The sequence below is a fragment of the Bombus vancouverensis genome, chromosome 3 (assembly GCF_051014615.1).
Source record: "Bombus vancouverensis nearcticus chromosome 3, iyBomVanc1_principal, whole genome shotgun sequence".
NCBI classification, from domain to species: Eukaryota; Metazoa; Arthropoda; class Insecta; order Hymenoptera; family Apidae; genus Bombus; species Bombus vancouverensis.
In genome coordinates this window covers 1,118,885-1,140,475 of record NC_134913.1, presented here as the reverse complement: position 1 = coordinate 1,140,475, position 21,591 = coordinate 1,118,885, and the positions used below count along the sequence as shown (strand labels likewise).

At 34.3% G+C, this 21,591-nt stretch overlaps 2 protein-coding genes and 1 long non-coding RNA gene across 5 annotated transcripts; 2 read left to right on the top strand and 1 right to left on the bottom strand.

Moving 5' to 3' along the window:
• Positions 1 to 880: 880 nt before the first annotated feature.
• LOC117164154 (uncharacterized) lies at positions 881 to 10,899 on the bottom strand. The gene is made up of 3 exons (XR_013061938.1): positions 10,515 to 10,899; positions 1,824 to 4,093; positions 881 to 1,605 (listed from the first exon to the last, which is right to left on the bottom strand). It is a non-coding gene; the product is annotated as an uncharacterized LOC117164154 (long non-coding RNA).
• Positions 10,900 to 11,081: 182 nt separating this feature from the next.
• beg (malonyl-CoA-acyl carrier protein transacylase beg) lies at positions 11,082 to 12,822 on the top strand. Of its 2 annotated transcripts, XM_076628086.1 has the most exons (3): positions 11,082 to 11,312; positions 11,387 to 12,059; positions 12,152 to 12,822. In XM_076628086.1, exons 1-3 carry the CDS (start codon positions 11,294 to 11,296, stop codon positions 12,591 to 12,593), a joined length of 1,134 nt encoding a protein of 377 aa, XP_076484201.1. In that variant the 5' UTR covers positions 11,082 to 11,293; the 3' UTR covers positions 12,594 to 12,822. The 2 variants fall into 2 exon arrangements, with proteins under 2 accessions (XP_076484201.1, XP_033202904.1); XM_033347013.2 differs by having other exon boundaries at positions 11,082 to 12,059.
• A 1,244-nt stretch (positions 12,823 to 14,066) lies between these two features.
• SmD1 (small ribonucleoprotein particle protein SmD1) lies at positions 14,067 to 15,833 on the top strand. 2 transcript variants are annotated; one of them, XM_033347033.2, is made up of 4 exons: positions 14,067 to 14,187; positions 14,481 to 14,557; positions 14,641 to 14,838; positions 15,638 to 15,833. In XM_033347033.2, the coding sequence occupies exons 2-4, from the start codon at positions 14,488 to 14,490 to the stop codon at positions 15,718 to 15,720; spliced, it is 351 nt and encodes a 116-aa protein (XP_033202924.1). In that variant the 5' UTR covers positions 14,067 to 14,187; positions 14,481 to 14,487; the 3' UTR covers positions 15,721 to 15,833. The 2 variants fall into 2 exon arrangements, with proteins under 2 accessions (XP_033202924.1, XP_033202922.1); XM_033347031.2 differs by having other exon boundaries at positions 14,074 to 14,272.
• Positions 15,834 to 21,591: the final 5,758 nt, after the last annotated feature.

The window sequence follows — 21,591 nt, the reverse complement described above, 5'->3', positions numbered from 1 at the left end:
GTATTGTAATTATTATTTAGTAGTTATGCCAATAATATATAATAGATTTCTAGAGAACATACTATAAAATGTTACGATATATAATTATAAACTTAAGGAAAAACCTTTTCAATAAGAAATTTAGTTACACCAAGTTTTACGATTACCTAGATTTATTAAACTGAAAAGATGAATGTAATTTCTTAGAATTACCTATTAAATACCATATGTATCGTACAAATCTTATAAAACAACATTTTCGTAAAACTTATTTCAAGCACTTGTGAGTCTGGTCGTGAGTTGAAAAAAATTGCGAAGGTGACTGAACTTGATTCATAAATTTTATAAAACTCGCAAACATGTAAATTTACACTGGCGTTTTCATCGTTATCGCATATAGAACTTTGAGTATTCGAAGAAAAAGAGTTGACATTACCTAATCCGTATAGAGACATATTTTTAGGCCAAAACGGTTTTATCTCTGTAAGTATATTCTTGATATTTAACGGCTGTGTTTGTTTTATAATGCTGCGAATTACTAAGAACATTGCCATCGACTGACGATTGTGTAATTAGTCCATCGAGATATACGTATTTAGCTAAAACTTGTTTTCAAAGATTACATTTCATTAGATACAGTGTAATGAAAAATAAACTCTTCGCTTTATAATGATATAACTGTTACTAACAAGACAAACAATTTATCACAAGTTACAAGAACAAATTTTATTAATTGTAAAAGTTCTCCGAAATCTATGAAAATACGGTACTCTCCCCCCCCCTCTCTCTCTCTCTCTCTCTCTCTCTCTCTCTCTCCCTTCCTCTGTCTAGTCAATTAGAAAAAGAATGTTTTAAAAAAGTGTAAACGTTGATAAAACAATCATAAAATTTATTGGTTATTATTGTTTTATACACATACGTATATGGAGATTCCACAGAAGTGGGCATTTCTTTCTCTCTCTTCCAATCTCTCACTTTTTAACACTTTAAAAACATTAAATCGTATTATATTTACATATCAGAGATAGATAATAACTGTAACTTCATGGACAAATTATGAAGAATTATCAATTTAATTTATCTATATCAAAGAATTACCATTTTTACATGAAATTCTCAGTGTCCTGGCATGTTACAACTACAAAATTTAATCTACCATTCTCATGTTCAGCGCGTAAATTTGAAAGTATTCGCTAATTTTTCCTTTTTACGTATAGGCTGAACTTCGGTTTAACGGACACAAAATTGTGACCTTTCCTAATTTCTATTTAATGGTTTTCTATGCGTAGAATCGAAAAATGTAAGTTTTAAAACTTCAGGAATCCCGTAGTTTAAAAATGACAAGTATGTAAAGTTAAGCGATTTCAGCGTTGACAGCTTCAACTTTGACACCCTGTTGGTTTTTATTCACGATTCGTTCAATGAGTAGAGTCACTGGCTCTAACGAATGCACGTGGATGTTGGCCATTTTACGACGGGATTTTGAATCATGAGTACTGAATTAGTTTTGGCTAAAGGTTGCCGGTTACGCTTATATAAATGAATATTCAGCGAAGATAGTAGTTCAACGCTCATTTGTGCGGATCAGTCGAATTACGAATAGAAGCAATATGGCGTCATACTAACCTGTAAAATACGATAAAAATGCTCAGTTTTACACACGCATAATCCTTGAACCGCTAGATTCCTAAACTGAACAATTGCATTTTTGGATTCTACGTATTAAAATCTATTAAATTCAGATAAAAAAAAAACTAAAAAAATATATTATACAATAGTCATATTTATCATTCACATTTATTTTTACTTTAATCGACTTCATTCTATCGACGAAGAACACTTACAATCTTTGTCACCACTTTTACATTTCAGTCCCCTGTCCGTGAAATTATTTGCAAAAAAAGAAAAAAAACAACGATATCTATGGTATTAAAAAAGAAATCACGCGAATTAAGTAAAAAATAATCAAGCGAAGTTAATGCACCTCTTACGTTTTGCAATTACAGAGATCTAACGATAGAGTGCGTGAGCGAGCTGAAAAAGCGATATAAGAATCGAAAGCGAACGTTAGCGAATAGAGGTCCCTTCTATCCTTGTCTAATAACGCATGCACATCCGTACAGTAAATATGGAATTGTAACGCCGATCAACGAGCGGCGTCAGTATGCATGGCTGATTAGACAAGGACAGAAGGGTCCCCTATGTCGCTTTCACTTACACGGTAACATATGACCCATGTACCCTATCTTTATATCCCTCTCTTTTTTATTACTATTACAGGTGGCCATTTTTGGTTAGCTAAAATTGTGGATTCGTTGACAATCATCTGTCGCAGGAAGTCTGATATTTAGTCCCCTGGTTCGTATTCTATCCCAATTCTGTTACTTTTATTAAATTTTATTTGATGTAACGTAAATATAACGTTGGCATTGGACTCTCCCCTTCAGAATTGAATAATAATTCGCTTGAACATTTTTGCAACAAAAAAGTTTACAATAAAGAACGTGAGGTTGATCACTAGTTTGTTTATACAAGGAATAAATATTCGTTAGTTTCAAACACGCAATGATCTTTGTTCTCATGTTTAGCCGACAGTTGTCAGGAATCATAGTTGATTTTATATTTTATTTAGTATTTTTCAGCATTTAGCATTCATAGCTAGTTCGTTTACGATTAGCAAATGTTACTTTTCTTTAAAATTTAATTATTTTTGTTTTCACGCTTAAGTTTAACTGACAATTACGAAAAATGGTAGTCAGTTCATTTATAATCTCAATAACTACAAATTACTATTGATGTATGCTGTTGGATGTTCAAGTTTTGTAAATAATTCTTGAGAGAACTGTCTTTTAACCAATTCTTTCTGATAAATGGCGTGAGCAACAATTTGTCTTTTTCAGGTAAAGAGTTGAAATACAGTCGATTACGTGTGACTTTTATTGAAATGTCAGTCCCGTGTAGAGATAGTTTTTAAAAAAATACCGATAAAATTACATATATTATATAGTTATTCATTTGTCTAGCAGTAGCTACAAAGTATATAGCAATATTAGCATGTCGTCTTCCATATCTAAAGCTTGTTACATAATACATAAATTAAATGAAAAAGTGTACGGACTATATCACTGTCGAATAATACTACGCACTTTTGTACAATCCACCACCCATATACATATTTTATTTTCTAGTAACTACGTTATTAGTTATTATATGAAAAAGCAAGAAGCGACGAATGACGTTTGAAGTTTATATTTTCAACGCTGTTTGTGTCAATTATATCATGCGTGAAAGTCTGCAAGTAGAAAGAAACGAAATATCGGAGACTTATCGTGCATCGCTCGAGTACTTGAAAGTTTGTCATTAGAACGAATATGTATATCTTTTGTACGTATATCTATAGATCAAATATCTGAGATAAAGATAATTAATCCTTTACGTAAAAGTGATTGTTTTGTGAAGACAACAGTGTCTGTGGAAATAGTTGATAAATATTACATATTCTTGTTGCGAAACGTGAATTTTCATATAATTTTATTCTGAAATCTCTTGATCTTATACGACTGGCTTGGCATATTATCTAACGAATCGATGAAAATACAAAGAATAAAATAATCACGATGATCCTCTTTCCAAGTTCCATTCGCCGCGCCGCCTGAAGTTTAAGGTCAGCGTCAGGTTTCGTTGTTCTTATCGTGATTCTAGATACGACGTTTTGTTTTTTATCATAGCGAGTTTCGTATTAACGTAAGCACCGCGTAAAATTTGTCGAAAGCCACGTTTGCGGAATGAAAGTATTTTATGACGACATCTGCATATTTGTCTAAGAAACATGAATCAACCAAGAATCCGCAAATCAATCCCCTTTAATAGGCCAAAGTAACAAAAAGGCAGATTCCACGGTCCTAAACAAGCGCGTTGGGGCAAGAGATTCGGCAAGTATACAAAATAGAGACAGATCAGCGCGAATAAGAAGCAGAGACGGAGAAACATGCGTCGGAACGGGAGGAAGGAGGAAGGAGGAAGGAGAATGCAGCGACTGGCAGCGACTGGCAGCGACGGGCAGCGACGGGCAGCGACGGGCAGCGACGGGCAGCGACACACGTGGCCGTAATGCCTGTAATCAGAGAAGAGTATGTAGTATATATACGGTGGTTTGTCGGATCGGAACGTAGCAGCAGTCCTTCATAGGACATTGACTTTGAGATATCGTCGGCTGGCTGCGACGACGCTATCTCGTTTCGGCTTATCGCACTTGTTTCGCTGTACCTTATCTCTCAGCTGCCTCCTCAAGTCACTTTCTCGCAGTCTATGCCTCATTAAATCATCATCCCGTGTAGCGAAACGAAAAGCCGTGAAAAAATGACGTGAACGCTTATGGGTGGCTATGCGACCACCACGATGATTATTCTTTAGACCTAATAATACTGTTTCCTCTATTAACAAATTTCTTCGGTTTAGGGTTTATGGAAAGTACGAAAGAATAGTTCTCGGTACGCATGATCTCTCCGTCTCGGTATATGCTACAGTTTTTCTTAAAACAATAAAAATCTTTTTGCTCGTTAAAAGGAAAGAGTGAGGTCGAGGCTAAAAAATTCGAAGATCATACGCGAGGATCGTTAAATCTTGAATGGAACATTCTATCCAAAGCACTTCGATAACTTCGCGATAATTCTACAAAACCATCTTACCAAACCAATACTCCTCATACGTTGTCACGCTGACCAAATGTACATCAACCTCAGAGATAACATCGAAACATAACAAATTCAGTCCCATTGGCAAAAAATATTCTACGGATTGGAAGTTTTTATCAATTTTATCTATGTTTAATCGCCATCGATCGTATCTGGTAGATTCAACTATTCTACTCGCTGCAAATATGATTATTCACGCAAAGCAGACTACTTTAAATGGTGGCCGATGACTATCGAAGCGACGGTTAATTTAATTGACTAAATTGACTAAAATGAAATTATCGCATGTCGAACGATCGTTGGCCGCGAAACAGTCACAACGCTCTTAATTATAAATCAAACTTCAATAAGCTTATCAACAGCGAGGCAAATGGCCCTTATAAGAAATATTATTAATAAGTAGTATGGTTGAACGCTGATAGAGTTCCTTTTAAATGATCAAACTCGTTTCTTCGCGGTTCCTTGCCGCATTCGCCATTCGTTGCCAATGAAAACGGCGAGCACGGTCACGCAAGAGGATTCGCTGCTGTCTAGAAAAATGGATAAAGAGAGCAGCGAGGATGAGTGACCGACAGGATTTATCCGACGAACGGGCAGGCTGACTCGTGAACGTAGGGATGGAGAGAGCAGTCTCGTGCTCATAAATCTGCCAGAACTCTAAGTGTTCATGATAGCTGTCTCGGAGGTTTTCTTTTTTTCTCCCACATCCTCTCTCTCTCTCTCTCTTTCGTGTTACACGTTAGTTCAGACATCATTCTCTCCCTTCGTCTTCAGTTTCCTTTTTCCCGCCAGATTTTACCATTTTCCTTCCATTTTCTCTCGCGGTCCGTCCTTATTCTGCTCTCTTTTCGTTCTTCTCGACCGCGACTGCACTTTCTCCGTCGTTTCAACCTCGACGACCCTCACTGGGGAATATTATCGACACTGCCAAGTTCACTTCTGTTTACATTCACCATGGCCAACTGCTCAACGACTCCAGGCATGAGAAACCATGCGGTTTCTCACGAGTACAGATCAATCGATAGATGAGTTATTATTGTACATCGCATACTATGCACTTTCTATAGTTGCGGGGGATCACTACGATAATTATAAGAAATTTTTCGGTCATAACCGTACGGAGATCTTTATCCCTCTTTTCTAAATAGAATTTGATTGTACTCCACGGTTCATCGTCGTTTCCGAAAAGTTGTAATTCAGCTGTGCAATAAGTATAACAATTTTATGTACTTGCAATTAACGTTAAGTTATTATGGCAATAACTATAATTTTTTATCTCTGCCTTTAACATTTACAACGACAAATTCATACAGCCTGTATTTATATTTACATAGCAGCGCCTTGAAGCACATCTTTCATAAATATTGACACCCGAAGATTATATCTGTTTGTTAATATTCTAAAATTAATGAGTCAATGAAAATTATTTTAATCGATTATTAGGATATCACAAATTTATTCGTCTAACAAGACCATGCTATTTAAATACAGAAATTATCTCAATTGCTCCAGCAATCAATTGAAAATTAGTATCCTCTATTTTGCAGTTATCCTTGCAACTGCAACCTGCTGTAGTACCAATATTTACCATGTTACTTATAATACGATACAATGAATAATTGTGAGCTCGATAAATTAAATGATATTCATTGAACGCATGCAATTAGCTGAAATTGTCTTCGAAAACATGCTTATCAGTGTTTCCGATTATTTAAAAGCGGTCGCGCTACACGACTGCGTGTATACCTTCGATGTGCGCTCGCGCGTCCGTCTTCGCGTATTATTGATTTTTCCATCTCCGTGATCGAGGCACATCTCGATTAAATTGATTACTCGACGATGATCTCGATTAAACTTGTATTTACACGAGCAATACCTAACCGACGGACGATAAGCGCGCTGAAATTACGGCTAACACGATTAACTCGTTCATGATTCGCGCAATTTTCCGGACCACCACCAAGATTGGCGCGCGCGCGTCCCATGGAAATCGCCTTATTCTATGCTTAACCGGGGAAGTTCAATGCACCTGCGCGACTCGCGTCAATTTCCTCTGCCGAATCCCTGCTACCACGGCGGTCTTGACTCGACTATATTACTCATCACTTTCGTTAATATTTTCTACGTAACAGTGATAGATTCTTATTGCTTTTCCTTTATTTCTTTGGTTCTTTTCTATTCCTCAGTGAATTATGCGATTTAGATATGGGTATATGTTACCAAAACATATTATAGAGATATATTTGAACTCTTTCAGAGACCAACAGCGACATCTGTATATCTCATCTAAAGACGTAATGCTTATACATATTGTAATTAGCGTTATCGACAGATGATAATTTCCAGATACTTTTCACAACTATTGTTTGTAATACCACAAACCAATACACAGAATAGATCTTACATCTGAAATATCGATCGTGAAGGAAAATAGAGTATCTCTTACGTCCTCTGCGATTTATAGCGGTAAGTCCAGAAATTATACTCAATCCAACTAATAAGGTTGGTAAAGTCACAAACGATGTAGTACACATACAGATGTGGTAAAGTTAATAGGAGTAAAAGTCTGTGGTAAAAATACCCTTCGGGTTGTACATTACACGTAGTTACGCGATTACGCAAGAAGTGATATACAGGGTTATCTACTTAATTTGGAACCCGCGCTCTGTGAATGGCAACGTTGTAACATGTACGCTTACTACGGCAGTCAAATGCCGTTCGCCATCTATGAGCTGTTGCTAGAAGTACAAATAGGCAAGAACGGAGAGCGGTTTGGTAGTCGTCGAAGGATTTTAAATTTGCCATCACAATAAGGAGAAGACGATCGCTTCGTTTCATGTCTCGAGTCTATTCCCACATGTAACTTAATATCTTTTTCTTTAATAACTAATCTCTTGAGTTATACTTATCTAAAGTGCAATAACAATGTAATTTTTTTTATTTAAAATTGCCTTTGCCAGAGTTATTTGCGGATTACAATGAAATTATCCAGATTCTTACAAACATCGAGACCATTTTTCTATTTCGTCCGGTAATCTTTAAAAATTAAAAAAATAGAAATTAATTTAATCCTCGTAATACTGCAGTGTTGAAATCCGTTCGGACTATTTAAACAACACACGTTGCAGTGCCAGAGATATTTCACGCGAACTTTTATTCAACTGTCTCGAAGTGCAACTTAATGCAATCGAGTTCCTTTAAAGTTTAAGGACATTCCGGAAAAAGCTAGGGAAAAGCGTATACTTGATACAAGAAACGGAAAGAAGAAGCAATTGGTGAGTGTATATTTCAAAGAAGGAGAAACTCCAACTCCTACATAATGGTCACATCGGGTTAGCGACAGGCCCTGAAGTGACCGCTTGCGACGTTCGAGTGTCGGACCAACGGTTCACAGGGAATAAAGGAATACAGCGCGCAAAATTCAAGGGATGAAAAAAAATATGCTAATGCCAAAAAGTTCCGCGTCACTGGCTTGTCCTTGATTACAAATAGCTGTCGTTTCCTTAAACTACTTCTAAGGATTCGAAGGGTTTACAATCGCACTGTTGCGCTGCAACAACACATTTTGAAGAGTTATGTCACCTATATACATGCAGAAAATTTTATCGAGGTCGGTTGAAACAACCAACAACCAACACACATCAACAAGAAACAACCAACAGGCATCGAAAGATGAACGAACATGTAGATTTATTATAGGTATAGGCCGAAATGTAAGAAAATATTAAAAACGAATTCAAGCCAGTCATATTTATAGCACTCCTGCTATAGCATTTATAGTATTTTTGTAAATTCGGAAATGCCGAGCTCGTGTGGTTTTACTTCGACGTTGACGATTCGTCCACGTTAACGATTGTACAACGAATACTCAAAAAACCAGACGTTGCAGTTGCAAAACGTCGAGTCCTTTGGCCCACATACTTACTATACGGGGCAGGACTTAATTTATGGTACCCTCAAATGTCGACACTTTCTCTTTCCACAGCCAAGCGTTCGAACTTCACATTTTCTTACAGAAAATCGTAGAAAACTGCGATTTTCATCATTTTTTAACATTTAAATATGTATATAATAGACAGATTCTTCAAAACGTGTTGTTTGAATGTTCATTACAGGCCCAAATAAAAAGGTTGTAAAAAGTGATTTTTATTATTTTCTTCCGAACAACTGCAATTCTTTCAAAATTTTCTTGACATATTATCTAATAAATTAAACCTTGTAATTCTTCAAAAATATGCAAATTGTTTTAAAAATGTTATTCTTCTTTAAAGCGCGATCGAATACTTTCATGAGTCACTGTATGTATAAGAAAATGTTGGGCGAGCTTAGGTATTCCGTTTATCCTTTGGATGAAAGTCCCGTGCACAAGTGCATATGCAAGACTGTAAGAAAGTCTGTAATAATCTATCTTTATAACTCAGTTACAAATGAATATCATCAATGTATTGAGTTCGGGTTAACTTTTCCAATGCAACCGGCAACGCTTGCATGTTATGAATTACTTTTCGTTCAATTAGAAACTACATCAACTGATCGTAATTATATACATGATATACATCAGAAATTCATATAATTTCATTATGATTCCATTTCTTAACTCTTTAGTAACTTTAATACAGATAGAGGATAAGTAAGATTCTCATTCGGAAATGCAAACATACAGAGAGTCAAATCCTTTATGTTATATATTGAAGTAAATTTTTTGAAGGCATTTCTTACATGTCATGAGTGTCATTACATCTGCAGTTGTAAATGGGATTTCCATAGCTGTTTATTTAAATTCGTGAAGTATGATACAAAGATAAAGATATCTATGGCTGATGGCTATACGGTAAACAGATTGCCAAGCGGCGAACGTATCGGATATACTTGCGACTATGTCACAGGTACACATATATGGGCAAAGTAATGTCCAATAACGATAATTTTCACAGTGTTTACGAATATCTCGGAAATATCTAAGGCTGAACGGGGCGGTTACATGCATGTATAGGAAAAAGTTGTTGAGAATCATGCAATCATGCCCCCAAACAACATAAATTCATGATGAGGACAAACTTCTAGATATTTACCAAAAATTAATCACGTTAAATTAGGTTCCCCTTGAAACAACTCAACTTTTATCTGAAATATTTTTCATTAAAATCATTATTTATATAATAATCGAAGTGGTTTTTTATTTATTTATGGGTATCTCACAGTGTATATATACTTGCGTCTTTTCTTTTCATTATATCTTCATAAAACCATCAATTTTTTATAGATTATATTACACAAATAATTATTATGATAATATAAATAGATAAAAGTCGTTTTAGTGAGATCATTTTTAAATAAAGTACTAAAATAGTCTCAGAAATTGATAACATTTTCGTTATTTTCTAGTAGAAAATATAAGTTGATTAATACATTTTTAGTTGATGTACAATTGAACTTATGTCATATGAAAATTTAACTGCTGTCGTCAAATCATTAAATATTATAAAACGCAATGTAATGCATACGTATACATATGTCGTTTCTAATGTAAGCGCGTAATCACATGTAACGTACAACTAGAGGGGTAATTTTACCACAGATTTTACTTTTATTGACTTTATCACACTTGTCTGTGACTTTACTAACTTTATTAGTTGGATCGAATATAATTCCTACACTCACCGTTATAAATCGCTGAGGGCGAGAGAAACACTGATTTTTTACACGATCGATGTTTCAGAACATGGGACACGAAGACTCGTGAGATACAAGGTTTATGCTGTATACATTCTTGTCTGTGATGGAGCCAAACAGGGCAAATCCCTAACTTTATAAGTTCTTGTATATGCTAGCGTGGAATACCTTTAATATTTGGTCACATAGGACATCGCATATCGTGGAACAACTAGAAGAATGGACGCGAGATCCTCATTTTCTCTCTAGTATAAGACTAGACTACGAACATATAAGACAAATCTCGACACTTATATACCGAATCCTAGGGAAAATCGTTCGAAAATTGACTCTCGATACTTGCTGCAAAATTGCTGCAAATTAAGTGGAAAATCAATATGGAAGACAAGATTCTCGTTCTTACGAGACAAACGGAGATGAGTAGCATTTTCTACTCTGTCGCAGCATAACATGTTACGCATACACAGAATGGGAACTTTTTGTTTTCCATGTTGATTTTTCACAATTCAGTATTCAAACGGTTTTTGCTAACGGATCTCAAGATCTGTTTAGGATGCACATGCGTACATAGCGATCTGTGTATATATAAATAAAAATAATGTATCAAAATTTTATATTAATATCATATTCATATAATGAAATAATCTTGGGAAACACTTTCTAGATATAAGATAATATTTTTAAAGTAGAAGACATATAGGTTATTTAACTTCTATATTGATATAATATAATGTTTTTAAGCTAGAAGATAATAGCAACTAAAAATAAATAACTACGTTTCATGTATTCCTAATTTCATAGATTATCGTAATATATTCTGATAATATTAATTTTGAATAAAAGTTTTTGTTTTTGGAGTTTATACAATTTTGTGAATATTTAATAGATATTAATTTTTGAAATGATTAGAATGTTTCAACAAATATTGTTTAAGAAAATACCTCCTTATGTTCCAAAATGTTCCCAGTTAGTTCGAGTTAGTCAAATTTCAAATGATTCCATGAAAGATGAAAGTAGTAATTCTGAAGCATCGAATACAGATCAATTCCACGAAGACTCTTCACAATGTTCATATAAGACGCGAGAAGTATTGCATCTGCTTGAAAAAGCTGCGACATTTGATGGTGTCATGGATAAAAATTGGATGACAACCCCATATCCTAAGGATATTCCGCTCAATTATAAAGAGGAAACAAAACCAAGTGTTAATCCAGAAAATACTTCTGTTTTGTTATTTCCTGGCCAAGGTATTATTAAAGTTGGGATGATTAAAAAGTATATGGATTATCCTGCTGCTAAGGAACTTTTTGAAATAACCAATGAAATAATTAATTACAATTTACTAAAGCTTTGTTTGAATGGCCCACAAAAGGAATTAAATCGAACTGAATTTAATCAAGCTGCTACAGTAGTATCATCGTTGGTTGCATTAGAAAAAATACGAGCAGAGACTCCTAAAGTATTTGAAACTTGTGTTGCTACAGCAGGATATAGCGTAGGAGAGATAACTGCTTTGATTCTTTCTGGCATTATAACTTTTGAAGATGGAATTCGATTAGCATGGTCTAGAGGAAAAGCTATGCAATATGCGTCAGACATGGTGCCTCAAGGAATGTTATCTGTATTTGGTACATCAAAAGCACAAATTTCCAAAGCTTGTATCGAAGCAGAAAATTGGATAAGGGATATGGGTATTGAAAATCCAACATGCAGGTAATATCTTAATATTTAATATTTGATAAATAATAGAAAAAGATGTTATATAATTCATATATGATGTTAATTATATAATCAATTATTTTTAGAACCGCTATTTTTCTATGTACAGAAAGAAAAATAATAGCAGGAAATATAGAAGCATTGGAATATATCGAAAAACATAAAGCACAATTTGGTTTAACTAACACATCTAGATTACCTGTATCAGGAGCATTTCACACACCATTGATGGAACCTGCTTTAAAGCCAGTTTCTAAAATATTAAATTCGATAGAAATAAATGAACCTAGATGTATAGTATATTCCAATTATAAAGCTGTACCATACACTAATTTACGATATGTAAAAAAATACATATTAAAACAAATCGTGTCACCAGTTAGATGGGAACAATGTTTACAACATATATATAACAGACCTGATGGAATACCATTTCCACAAACATATGATATAGGATCAAATGGAAGAATGAAAACTATCTTAAATTTAGTCAATTCAAAAGCAAGCAGGTCATGTATTGTAATTTAAAATACATCTAAAATTACTGTATTATTATGTACAATTTTTCTTAAACTTTTGCTTCACTCTTTCATTTACCGATATGTACTTAACATTAGAAGAAATATAAATAAATTTAAAAGAATAACAAATTTTAATATTATATCTATACATATATTTAAACAACAGTAGTGTTTATAGGTAATATAATCATACAACAACACACTATAATAAAGAGATACATTTTTGTCCTATACAACTGCATTATATCTATTTATTTGTATTATATTCTATGTATTCTTTTTCTACGACTTACATCGCGTCAACTGCAAAATCATTAGCGACAATACTGTGTCTAGATGACTTATATTTTAGAGTAATGTTTGTTTATCTTAGTTTATTGTATTTGCTATGTGATTCTATAATGTTGCAAATGTACCTGGTTTTATGCTGTAGTTCTGTTCTGTAGATCTGTTCTTATGTTTTTAGTGAGTAGAATATAACTGATGACTACATATACATTTACGTTTTATTATGAATTTAGTATATATATAAAATATGGGTGATCACTATTATAATTTGGATTATTGTTACTTACTTTTGTTATTGATCAACTAATTATATGTAAATTAAAGCAAAAAAATGCTTATATATTAAATAATTAATTAGAAAGATACAAATTAACACTAAGCATTAAATATAAATATTATGTGCATGATATTATAAATATATAATATTTGTAAAATACTTCATAAATAAGTTTGATATATATATGTGAAATAACTTAATTTATTTTGAACTGCTCTTATTACATTTTCTCTCATGCCTCTAGTTTTCAAAATAAGTTAGAGAATGTAAGCAAAAGGTATTGTGTTTTAGGAGTTCCTTTTATTTTGATCATTATGTAAACATATGTAAATGTTTATAACATAATAAGAATTCATATTCTATTCGAAAGAACCCACAGGACTTTTTCATCCAACAGCAACTTAATATCTGCTATTGTGAAAGCACAAAACATCTTCCAAGTTGAAAGTTTGTAATATTTTTCAAAATTAACTATTTCGGAATCTGTGGGTACTGAAAAAAACGGCTTGCAGATTCGCATTCAGCTCGCAAAAATCTGCAGGAATCCTATGCAAGGAATCCCTTTTGAAGGTTGCAAAGTTGGAAAAAGATTAAAATTCGTTGAACATTGTAATTTGAAATTCATTATTTCATTAAATTATTAAAAACTGATCTCTTCTATTTGAGTTTGTCAATTGATATTACTAATGTAAAATGATAATGTAAAAAGATATATTGCTTTTAAATATACAATAATATTTAAGAACATCAAATGCGCATTTTAGTTTTATTTCATAAATTATATTTATAAATTGTATTTATTATTGTTGTGTATCACAATTTTTTAATTATTTTGTTACTAATAATTTTATACGAAATATATAAATGACTATGATATAGGTTTTTATAAGTTTTGCACATACTCTATGGTTATAGGTATGAGTATGAGCAGGAGACAGTTAGGGGCACAGCTAGGACGTGGTTGGAACTTCGAGTAGATTGAACAGATATGAAGAGTTTTTGGAACACAAGAAATACAGTATTCTGTATGGTGTAGGTAAGAAAATACGGTATGAAATTGAGGTTGTAATCTTTTATTGTAAGATAAACATAACATCAAACATCATCATGAAACTAGTAAGGTACGTATATTAATTTGTAATAATTCGGTAAGAAGTAATAAAATATTTATCAAACAAAAAGTTTAAGATCAAGTAGAAATATTAAGATTAACACTATATATGTGAATAATTAATTGGATTTGTAAAGATTATTGCTATGTTTTATCACATCTGATATTTTTGAATCTTCTAAATTGTATTTATAATATAATTGTTCTAACTGTTTCAGATTTTTAATGAAACTCAGTCATGAGACTGTAACAATAGAATTGAAGAATGGTACTCAAGTACACGGTACTATTACCGGTATGTCATCATAACCTATAAAAAATCTTCATGTTTATATTTCCATTAAAATTTAATAATATTTGTTGAATGTTTACTTATAGGAGTAGATGTGGCAATGAATACGCATTTAAAGACTGTAAAAATGACAATAAAGAATAGGGATCCTGTACAATTAGATACATTAAGTTTACGAGGCAATAATATAAGGTATTATATATTACCAGATTCATTACCACTTGAGACTTTGCTCATAGACGACACACCAAAAGCAAAAGCAAAAAAGAAGGAGGCTGCACGAGGTTTGTAAATATAACAATATTAGTTACTATTACTAATTTACAAGTATGAGAAAGTATATACATGCTTTTTATATTACAAATAATATAAATATTGAAAATGCTTTTTGTAAAAGAATATAAAAATTTATTAATGACATGTATGCTATTTTAAATTTAGTACTAATTCTAAACAGAAAGGCCCATCTTACTAAAAGTCTCAACAGATATTGTTAATGTATTGTTGACTGTTTATTTTATTAAGAAACAAATAACATGACTAACATAAACACCTTTGTTTGTTTATTAAGATAAGAATTTGATGTGATTATATGTATAATTAACTAATCAAACATTCTTTCCAAAAAATGTTATTCAAATGAAATTTGTAAATAACGTCGATAGACTTTAAAAACTAGTCAATTATATTACTTATTACATTCATAATATATTGATTTCTCTCTCTCTCTCTCTCTCTCTCTCTCTCATATGTGTATTTACACATTGTTCCTTAATAAAGTTTTATACTTTTCAGATATATTTCATATAACAATTACTTTAATTTTTTAAAATGCTATATTACACACGCTACTGAATTTTTTTTATATTTGTATATTTGTAATTAAAGTAGCTTTTATAATTAATTCAAGATACGATAATTTAACTACAAACATTCAAATTCAATAGGGATAAAACAGTGTAGTATGTCGAAATACATTTATTAATCAAAATGTGTAAACATATTTTTATATCATCAATGACAATAGACATTCTATTTTATATATATATATATATTTTGTTTCTATATTTATATTACTTTTAGGAGCAGTACGTGGTCGAGGGCGTGGTGGACGTGGTACGAGAGGAGGTCGAGGTGGACGAGGACGAGGACGGGGTAGACGATAGTTATGTACATTATTATATGTTTCATTGAAATAATTAATTCAACCTTTTGCACCTTAAAAAATACTGACGCAATGTATTATATAATACGAAAATAAATTGTAATGTTTTCGGGACTTATCAGAACTTTTAATTGTTATATTACACTTTTATTGGTAGAAATGGTTACCATTTACTTATTAAATCTAGAAATACAACTGCAGGAAGAGTGCAAAATGAGCACAAGAGTTTGTAGCGATTGTGATTACTGCATAGGAAATCTTACAGATTAATGATAGTGGGTTCTATATTTAGTATTTCTGATATTTTTTGCGCTCAGCTCTTACTGAGCGGCTTCATCTGAGAGAAAGCAAAATTGCATACATTTCATTTTGCACTTTCTTGTAGTAAGAATTCTGGTAATTATTTAGAAGTATGGTTTCTTCCTCAATGCTCTTGAAATATATTGCCAAAGTTATCATTCTGAACAACTTTTTCTTATACAAGTAATCGCTGCTCGGCTGTAGTTTTTCAAGTTATAAAGCAATTTATATTTAATACTAAATATACGTATATATATGTATTATTCGACTATTTATTTTATACATTTTTGTTCTGTAAACAATTAAATTTATCAATGATAATAGGTATATTTGTTACATTTTTGATCAACTAAATATCAGAATAAAATACAACATTTCATATATCAATCTATTCATCAAAAATTATTTCACGCCAGCGTTACTAGCCATCGAATGACGGCCAGAGAGAATTTATAATTCATTGATGTATTTTGTTATTTATAGAGTAAGAGTAAGTTTAGAATAAGTGTAAGTTCAGATTGGGCTATATAAAAATGTAGCTGTTTATTCTAGAATGAAGTGAATTCTAGAACCGTAACCTAAATTTATAATTTTTTGCGAATATGTTTTGGAAGCTATATACACCGAGTAACGATTGTACATTTATATGTATAGGAAGAAGTTACTCAGAATAATAACTGCGACAACATATTTCAAGGACATTGAAATTGGCAAGCAGATCAAACTTCTACATAATTACCAAAAATCGTCTTGTTGCATTCTTATTGTTAATATCTATACATATTTTTGTATTCAAATTTATACCTATCGTTTATTCTACCACTATTTTTGTGGAGAGGAAATTTCTCAAAATTTCATATATTAATGCACATTTGTGCTGTTACTGATAATAAATAATACTTACAATAATAATAATTACTTAATAATAATTACTTAACTTACTTAATAATAATTACAAGCCATGTCTTCAATAGTTCTTTATGTCTTCTAAAAGATAACAAAGATATACCTAATAACAACAGTAGCACATTATTTAATGCTTTTGTCACTAATTGTTTGCAGATTTACAATGAATGTATGTTACTGATAGAATTTCAGATAGAATTTCTGTTTCAATAGATTTGCTCATAATTAAGCATAACTATGCTTAATATAACGATTAAGTTGCAATCCATGGTTTCTTTGAGACTTTTGTTTCTCATGATGAATAAACTGCTCATGATGCAATAAAAAAATTTGACCCTAAACTTCAAGATTAAGATTAATTTTTTGCGGCTACATTTCTTTTTGTAAATCTCTATCGGACTAGAGGTGTAGAATTACCTGTTACAGCCATGTAAAATAATTTTGTACATTCTGCATATGTATAAAGTATATACTTTATTATCCTTTACAAAGATATTATAATAATATTATACTTTATAAAGAAAATAATGTCACTAATTCAAGAAAATAAAGGACAAAACAGCTTTGAGTACTTACAAAAGTTTAAATTTTAATGAACATTTTTATAAAACCGTCGTTGCAACTACGCAAGTTTAAAAAAAGAATTGGATATGTTTTCTTAGTCATGTTAAATTAAAATCAAGTCAGATTGAAACAAATTGTATTAAAACACATCAAATTAAGCAAGAATAATTTTATTCATTTAAAATGCGGCGATATTCAAATCAAGAATACAAGAAATAACGTGGTCAGCAAAATTGAAATGACTCTGACACCTGATACCACGTAGGAATGCTCTTGTCATCGGTGTCAGTTGTCACGATTTGATCTTGTCTTCAGTGTTCGTAATCGTTATGTATTACTCTCGATGTCGAGTCTTAGATTTTTCAAATTATAATTAAACCAAAACAGTAGTTGCTGTCATCAGAAATAGTCGTTAAACTATTTCGATTAGTTTGATTCTCGTTCGTTATTTTCGAAACAAGGCGAACAGCTGAATGGAATAGATTCAGAAACTTGTCGCACCTTTCTAAAGCGCGGCACTATTTTGAATTTCCAAACTGTTGTATCCTTGATATTCTAATTCATAACCGTATGAGTAGCATTAACTAGCGTATCAACGCGACTGGTAAATAAATTCCACATTTCGGCTTACCCGTATGTGCAGGAGTACTAGCACGGGAAGGATTGAAGTCTTCTTGAAATAAATAAATATTATTAATATCTCCTTGGTTGGTGATTTATTCGATTTTATTTAGTTATATTTTATTGACAAATTTCTAATCTTAGCTCTCTACTTGGTTTATAAATGAGAATAATTGTCGTTATCGTAAGCTATTGGCGATGCAGCCCTAGATCGCGTTCAGGTATAGGTGAGTTTGATGGTGAGAACTAATTTCTGTTTTGTTCTGTAGTTAATTCTAATTCTTTTTGATTTTTCTCTTCTTTTTTAATTTCGGCAGTTAACAAACGTAAACCAACATTCTGCTCGTTTCTACTTCTTGCTTTGGGTTTCTAACATGAACTAAGATTGTTTGTAACAATAATACTTTCCGTGACAACCAATGTGGCTTCGCAATTCTTGCCAAAAGAGAAACAGATATTTCTGCTAATAATGGGAGAAGTGCGAAAACCCGTAAGTGTCTTCAATTGTTGAAGGCACCGTAACCAGCGCCGCTTTTCAACTGTGTCAGGTCACAGGTTAGCACAGCGAATTGTCCTTTTAAATATTTAATATTCTTGAAGAAAACACGATTAAATATACAAAGATAATTCTTGATTGTTGACAATAATAGTCAATGAATAATTTTATTCGAGTAGTACACATATGGTACAAGTCCGAAATGATTGAAGAAGAGAATGTTACAATGTTTAGATTCTCACCTTGCTTATATGAATAGTCGATCGCATTCTTGGAATATCGTACTAAGTAGTTTCGATCTATCCTCGCGATCGCGGGGAGACGCGATCGCGAGGAATCGCGTGAACGGGAGTCGTAAATTCTCATTACGATTATAAGGATCGACACCACGAACAGATCGATCCCCTTATTTCTTGTGGGATAATAGGGGTAATTGATGTGATATAACAGTGCGATTAACAGGGTTATAATATTTATATTTCCAATAACTTAATACACTAAATAGTTACACCGTTACGTATGATATAAATATCGCAGACGATACTTTGACGTATGAAACTCCGATAGATGAACACAATGTTCTTTCGAACATAAGACGGAGGTGACTTTCTTGATGTAGCAGAAGTAGCAATTGAGTAGACTAAGTATACATATGAAGTGACTGCTCTGTAGTCTAGAGCACAAGTCTAGAGGGATGAAGTGACTGTTCTGTCGTGATGAGAACAAGTGAAGTTCGTTCTTGTGTGATTACGGAGGAAAGCTCGGTGTGGGTGTGTCCTTTGAACTAAGGACATGGATTCGTTGTTCACACTTTTCGTTGGAAAAATGAGTGTAACGATCCGCGATGCCGATTGGTTATAGCCAACGTTAATAAATGAAGATTGGCAGAGGGAGCCTCCTCTACTAACATGACTCGGGAGCGAGCTTGTTCATGGGAAAAGCCGGTTTTTCCGTGAGACAAATATCCACCTTCTCCGCTAGGTAACTACCCGCTTTCTCCGTAATTTGTAAGAACGTGCAATAAACCTAAGGACTGTTTTAAGTACCAGCTATAAATCGAAAATATTTGCAGGATTAAAGGTTCCTGCAAACTAATACGATTCAGTTTATGGTAGGGCCTTAGGTTTATTGAGGGTCTGTATAATGGTGCTTGGGCCTTGACGGTCAGACAATGAAAGAAGTCGAAAGAATAATCACAGAAGGAGGTGACCGCCCTTCTACCTCTTTAGCCCGACAGAAAGGTGTTCTAAGCACCGCCGGCGACGAGAGATTCACTCTATTTCCGCGATGAGAGTGTGACGTAGCACTGCTCCAGCGTGTGTTGCGCCGAGTCCACTCCCTCATTGCAAAAGTGGCATCGGTGAGTATCTGCGTGCACGGTGAATATCTGCGTAATCCTGTACGTCAAGGAAAGCCCGCCGCCGCCCAACCAAATGTTCCTGTTTGCCTGGACGCACATTTTGCGAAAATGCTATTACGCATACCCAGTGATGGGTTACTAGGTTATGTGGGACTTGGCAGATGGTGTAAACCATACCCACCAAAAACGTCTCCTCTATCCGCTTCTTTAACTGTACAAGCACCAACCCTGGAACCGCCTCACGGCATTACTTCAGGGTTGGTCTTGTGTTAGTACCGCAATCTCCTTCTAGCGCCTTCTTCTTCTTTCCTCTATCTTTTCTTGCGCCAGCCGTGACTTCATTATTATATTACACAAGGCCTGGAACTCAGTCCGGTTGTCCCCTTTTTGCACCACTAGCCCGATTAAGTCGTCAATTGTCAATGATTTGCCGAGGTGATTCTCCAACTCGGTCCTTTCCCTTATCCACCTGGGGCAGTGGAACAGCGCATGTTCGGCGTCGTCATCATCACCATCGCAGTCCCAGCAGCGGGCGTGTACTTCCTTCCTGATCATCCTTCGGCACAAGTAGTCTCGTCTTACCGCATATAGTTCCGTTTCTCCGTCGCTTATCTGCACACATATAGTGTGTTGTGTAGAGCCCGGCGACTTCGAGTGGCGTTACGTGTTCCGATTTTAACCCCACAGCTGCCATTGGTGGATCGTTTTTCGATCCTCGACAGGCGATCGCAACTCCTGTACCGAGTCCAGGTATCTTGCCGTTGATGCTGTATGGCTCTTGCATCAGCAAGATTCTGCATCAGCTTTCATCTGCGTCCTGATCTCATAGGGGACAGTCTTGGATCGCTGCATGTTATGTTGCAGGATCCGTATTCCCCTTTTCCTCCCATGTCCTAGTCTATTCGTGTTTGTGCTTCTACTCATAATCAGTTCTTGCTAAAATCGCTTCCAGGGCCTTTTTATACATAGGGCAGTTCCCATCGGAGGCGGCGTGGTCGCCTTTCTTGCCGGCTTTTCTGCAGTTTACGCAGCTGGCGTTTTCTCCTTACTAGTGCACTCTTTCGTGCTGTGCCCGCTTTCCGCGCAGTGCGAGCAGATATCGTAGTCGACGCGGCAGTATTTTGCTACGTGTCCATAACCTTGGCATTTATAGCAGCGGCTGACGGCAATAAAATCACGGACCTTGCATGCGTTCCACGATATATAGACCTTCCCCTTTAATAACTTTTCTCTTACCTGGGGGGGAGGAGGGTGCTTCTATCACCCAGTTGGTCTCCTCGGAGTCCTTGCGGCCCGTCCTGAAGCAGAATTTGATCGCTGCCACGTTCTCCTCCTTGAGTCTGTCCTCATTCTGTTTCCTGATACAGGCTCTTATCTCCTTTTCAGGAATTTCTCTGGGGACGTCGAACAAGATCATTCGGGGCTGCCTCCTCTGCGGTGTGCTGGTCTTTAGGCCTGCCTCCTTCAGCTTCGCGTTCTCTGTGAATGCTTTTAAGCCTTCCGGTTTCGTCGTTTCGACTGCAAGTCCATTTCCACCGATTTTCCTTATGGCGGTGACTTGTATTCCCTTCTTTCGGGGGTTCACGAGTGTAAACACCGCTTCCCGAACTTCCTCGCTCGTCTTT

Excerpts from the sequence above, each read along its gene's own strand:
- beg (XM_033347013.2), top strand. The coding sequence starts at position 11,248 with ATGATTAGAATGTTTCAACAAATATTGTTTAAGAAAATACCTCCTTAT. Across the intron at positions 12,060-12,151 it reads ATTGAAAATCCAACATGCAG|AACCGCTATTTTTCTATGTA; the intron begins GTAATATCTTAA and ends AATTATTTTTAG.
- SmD1 (XM_033347031.2), top strand. Across the intron at positions 14,558-14,640 it reads AGTACACGGTACTATTACCG|GAGTAGATGTGGCAATGAAT; the intron begins GTATGTCATCAT and ends GTTTACTTATAG. Across the intron at positions 14,839-15,637 it reads AAAGAAGGAGGCTGCACGAG|GAGCAGTACGTGGTCGAGGG; the intron begins GTTTGTAAATAT and ends TATTACTTTTAG.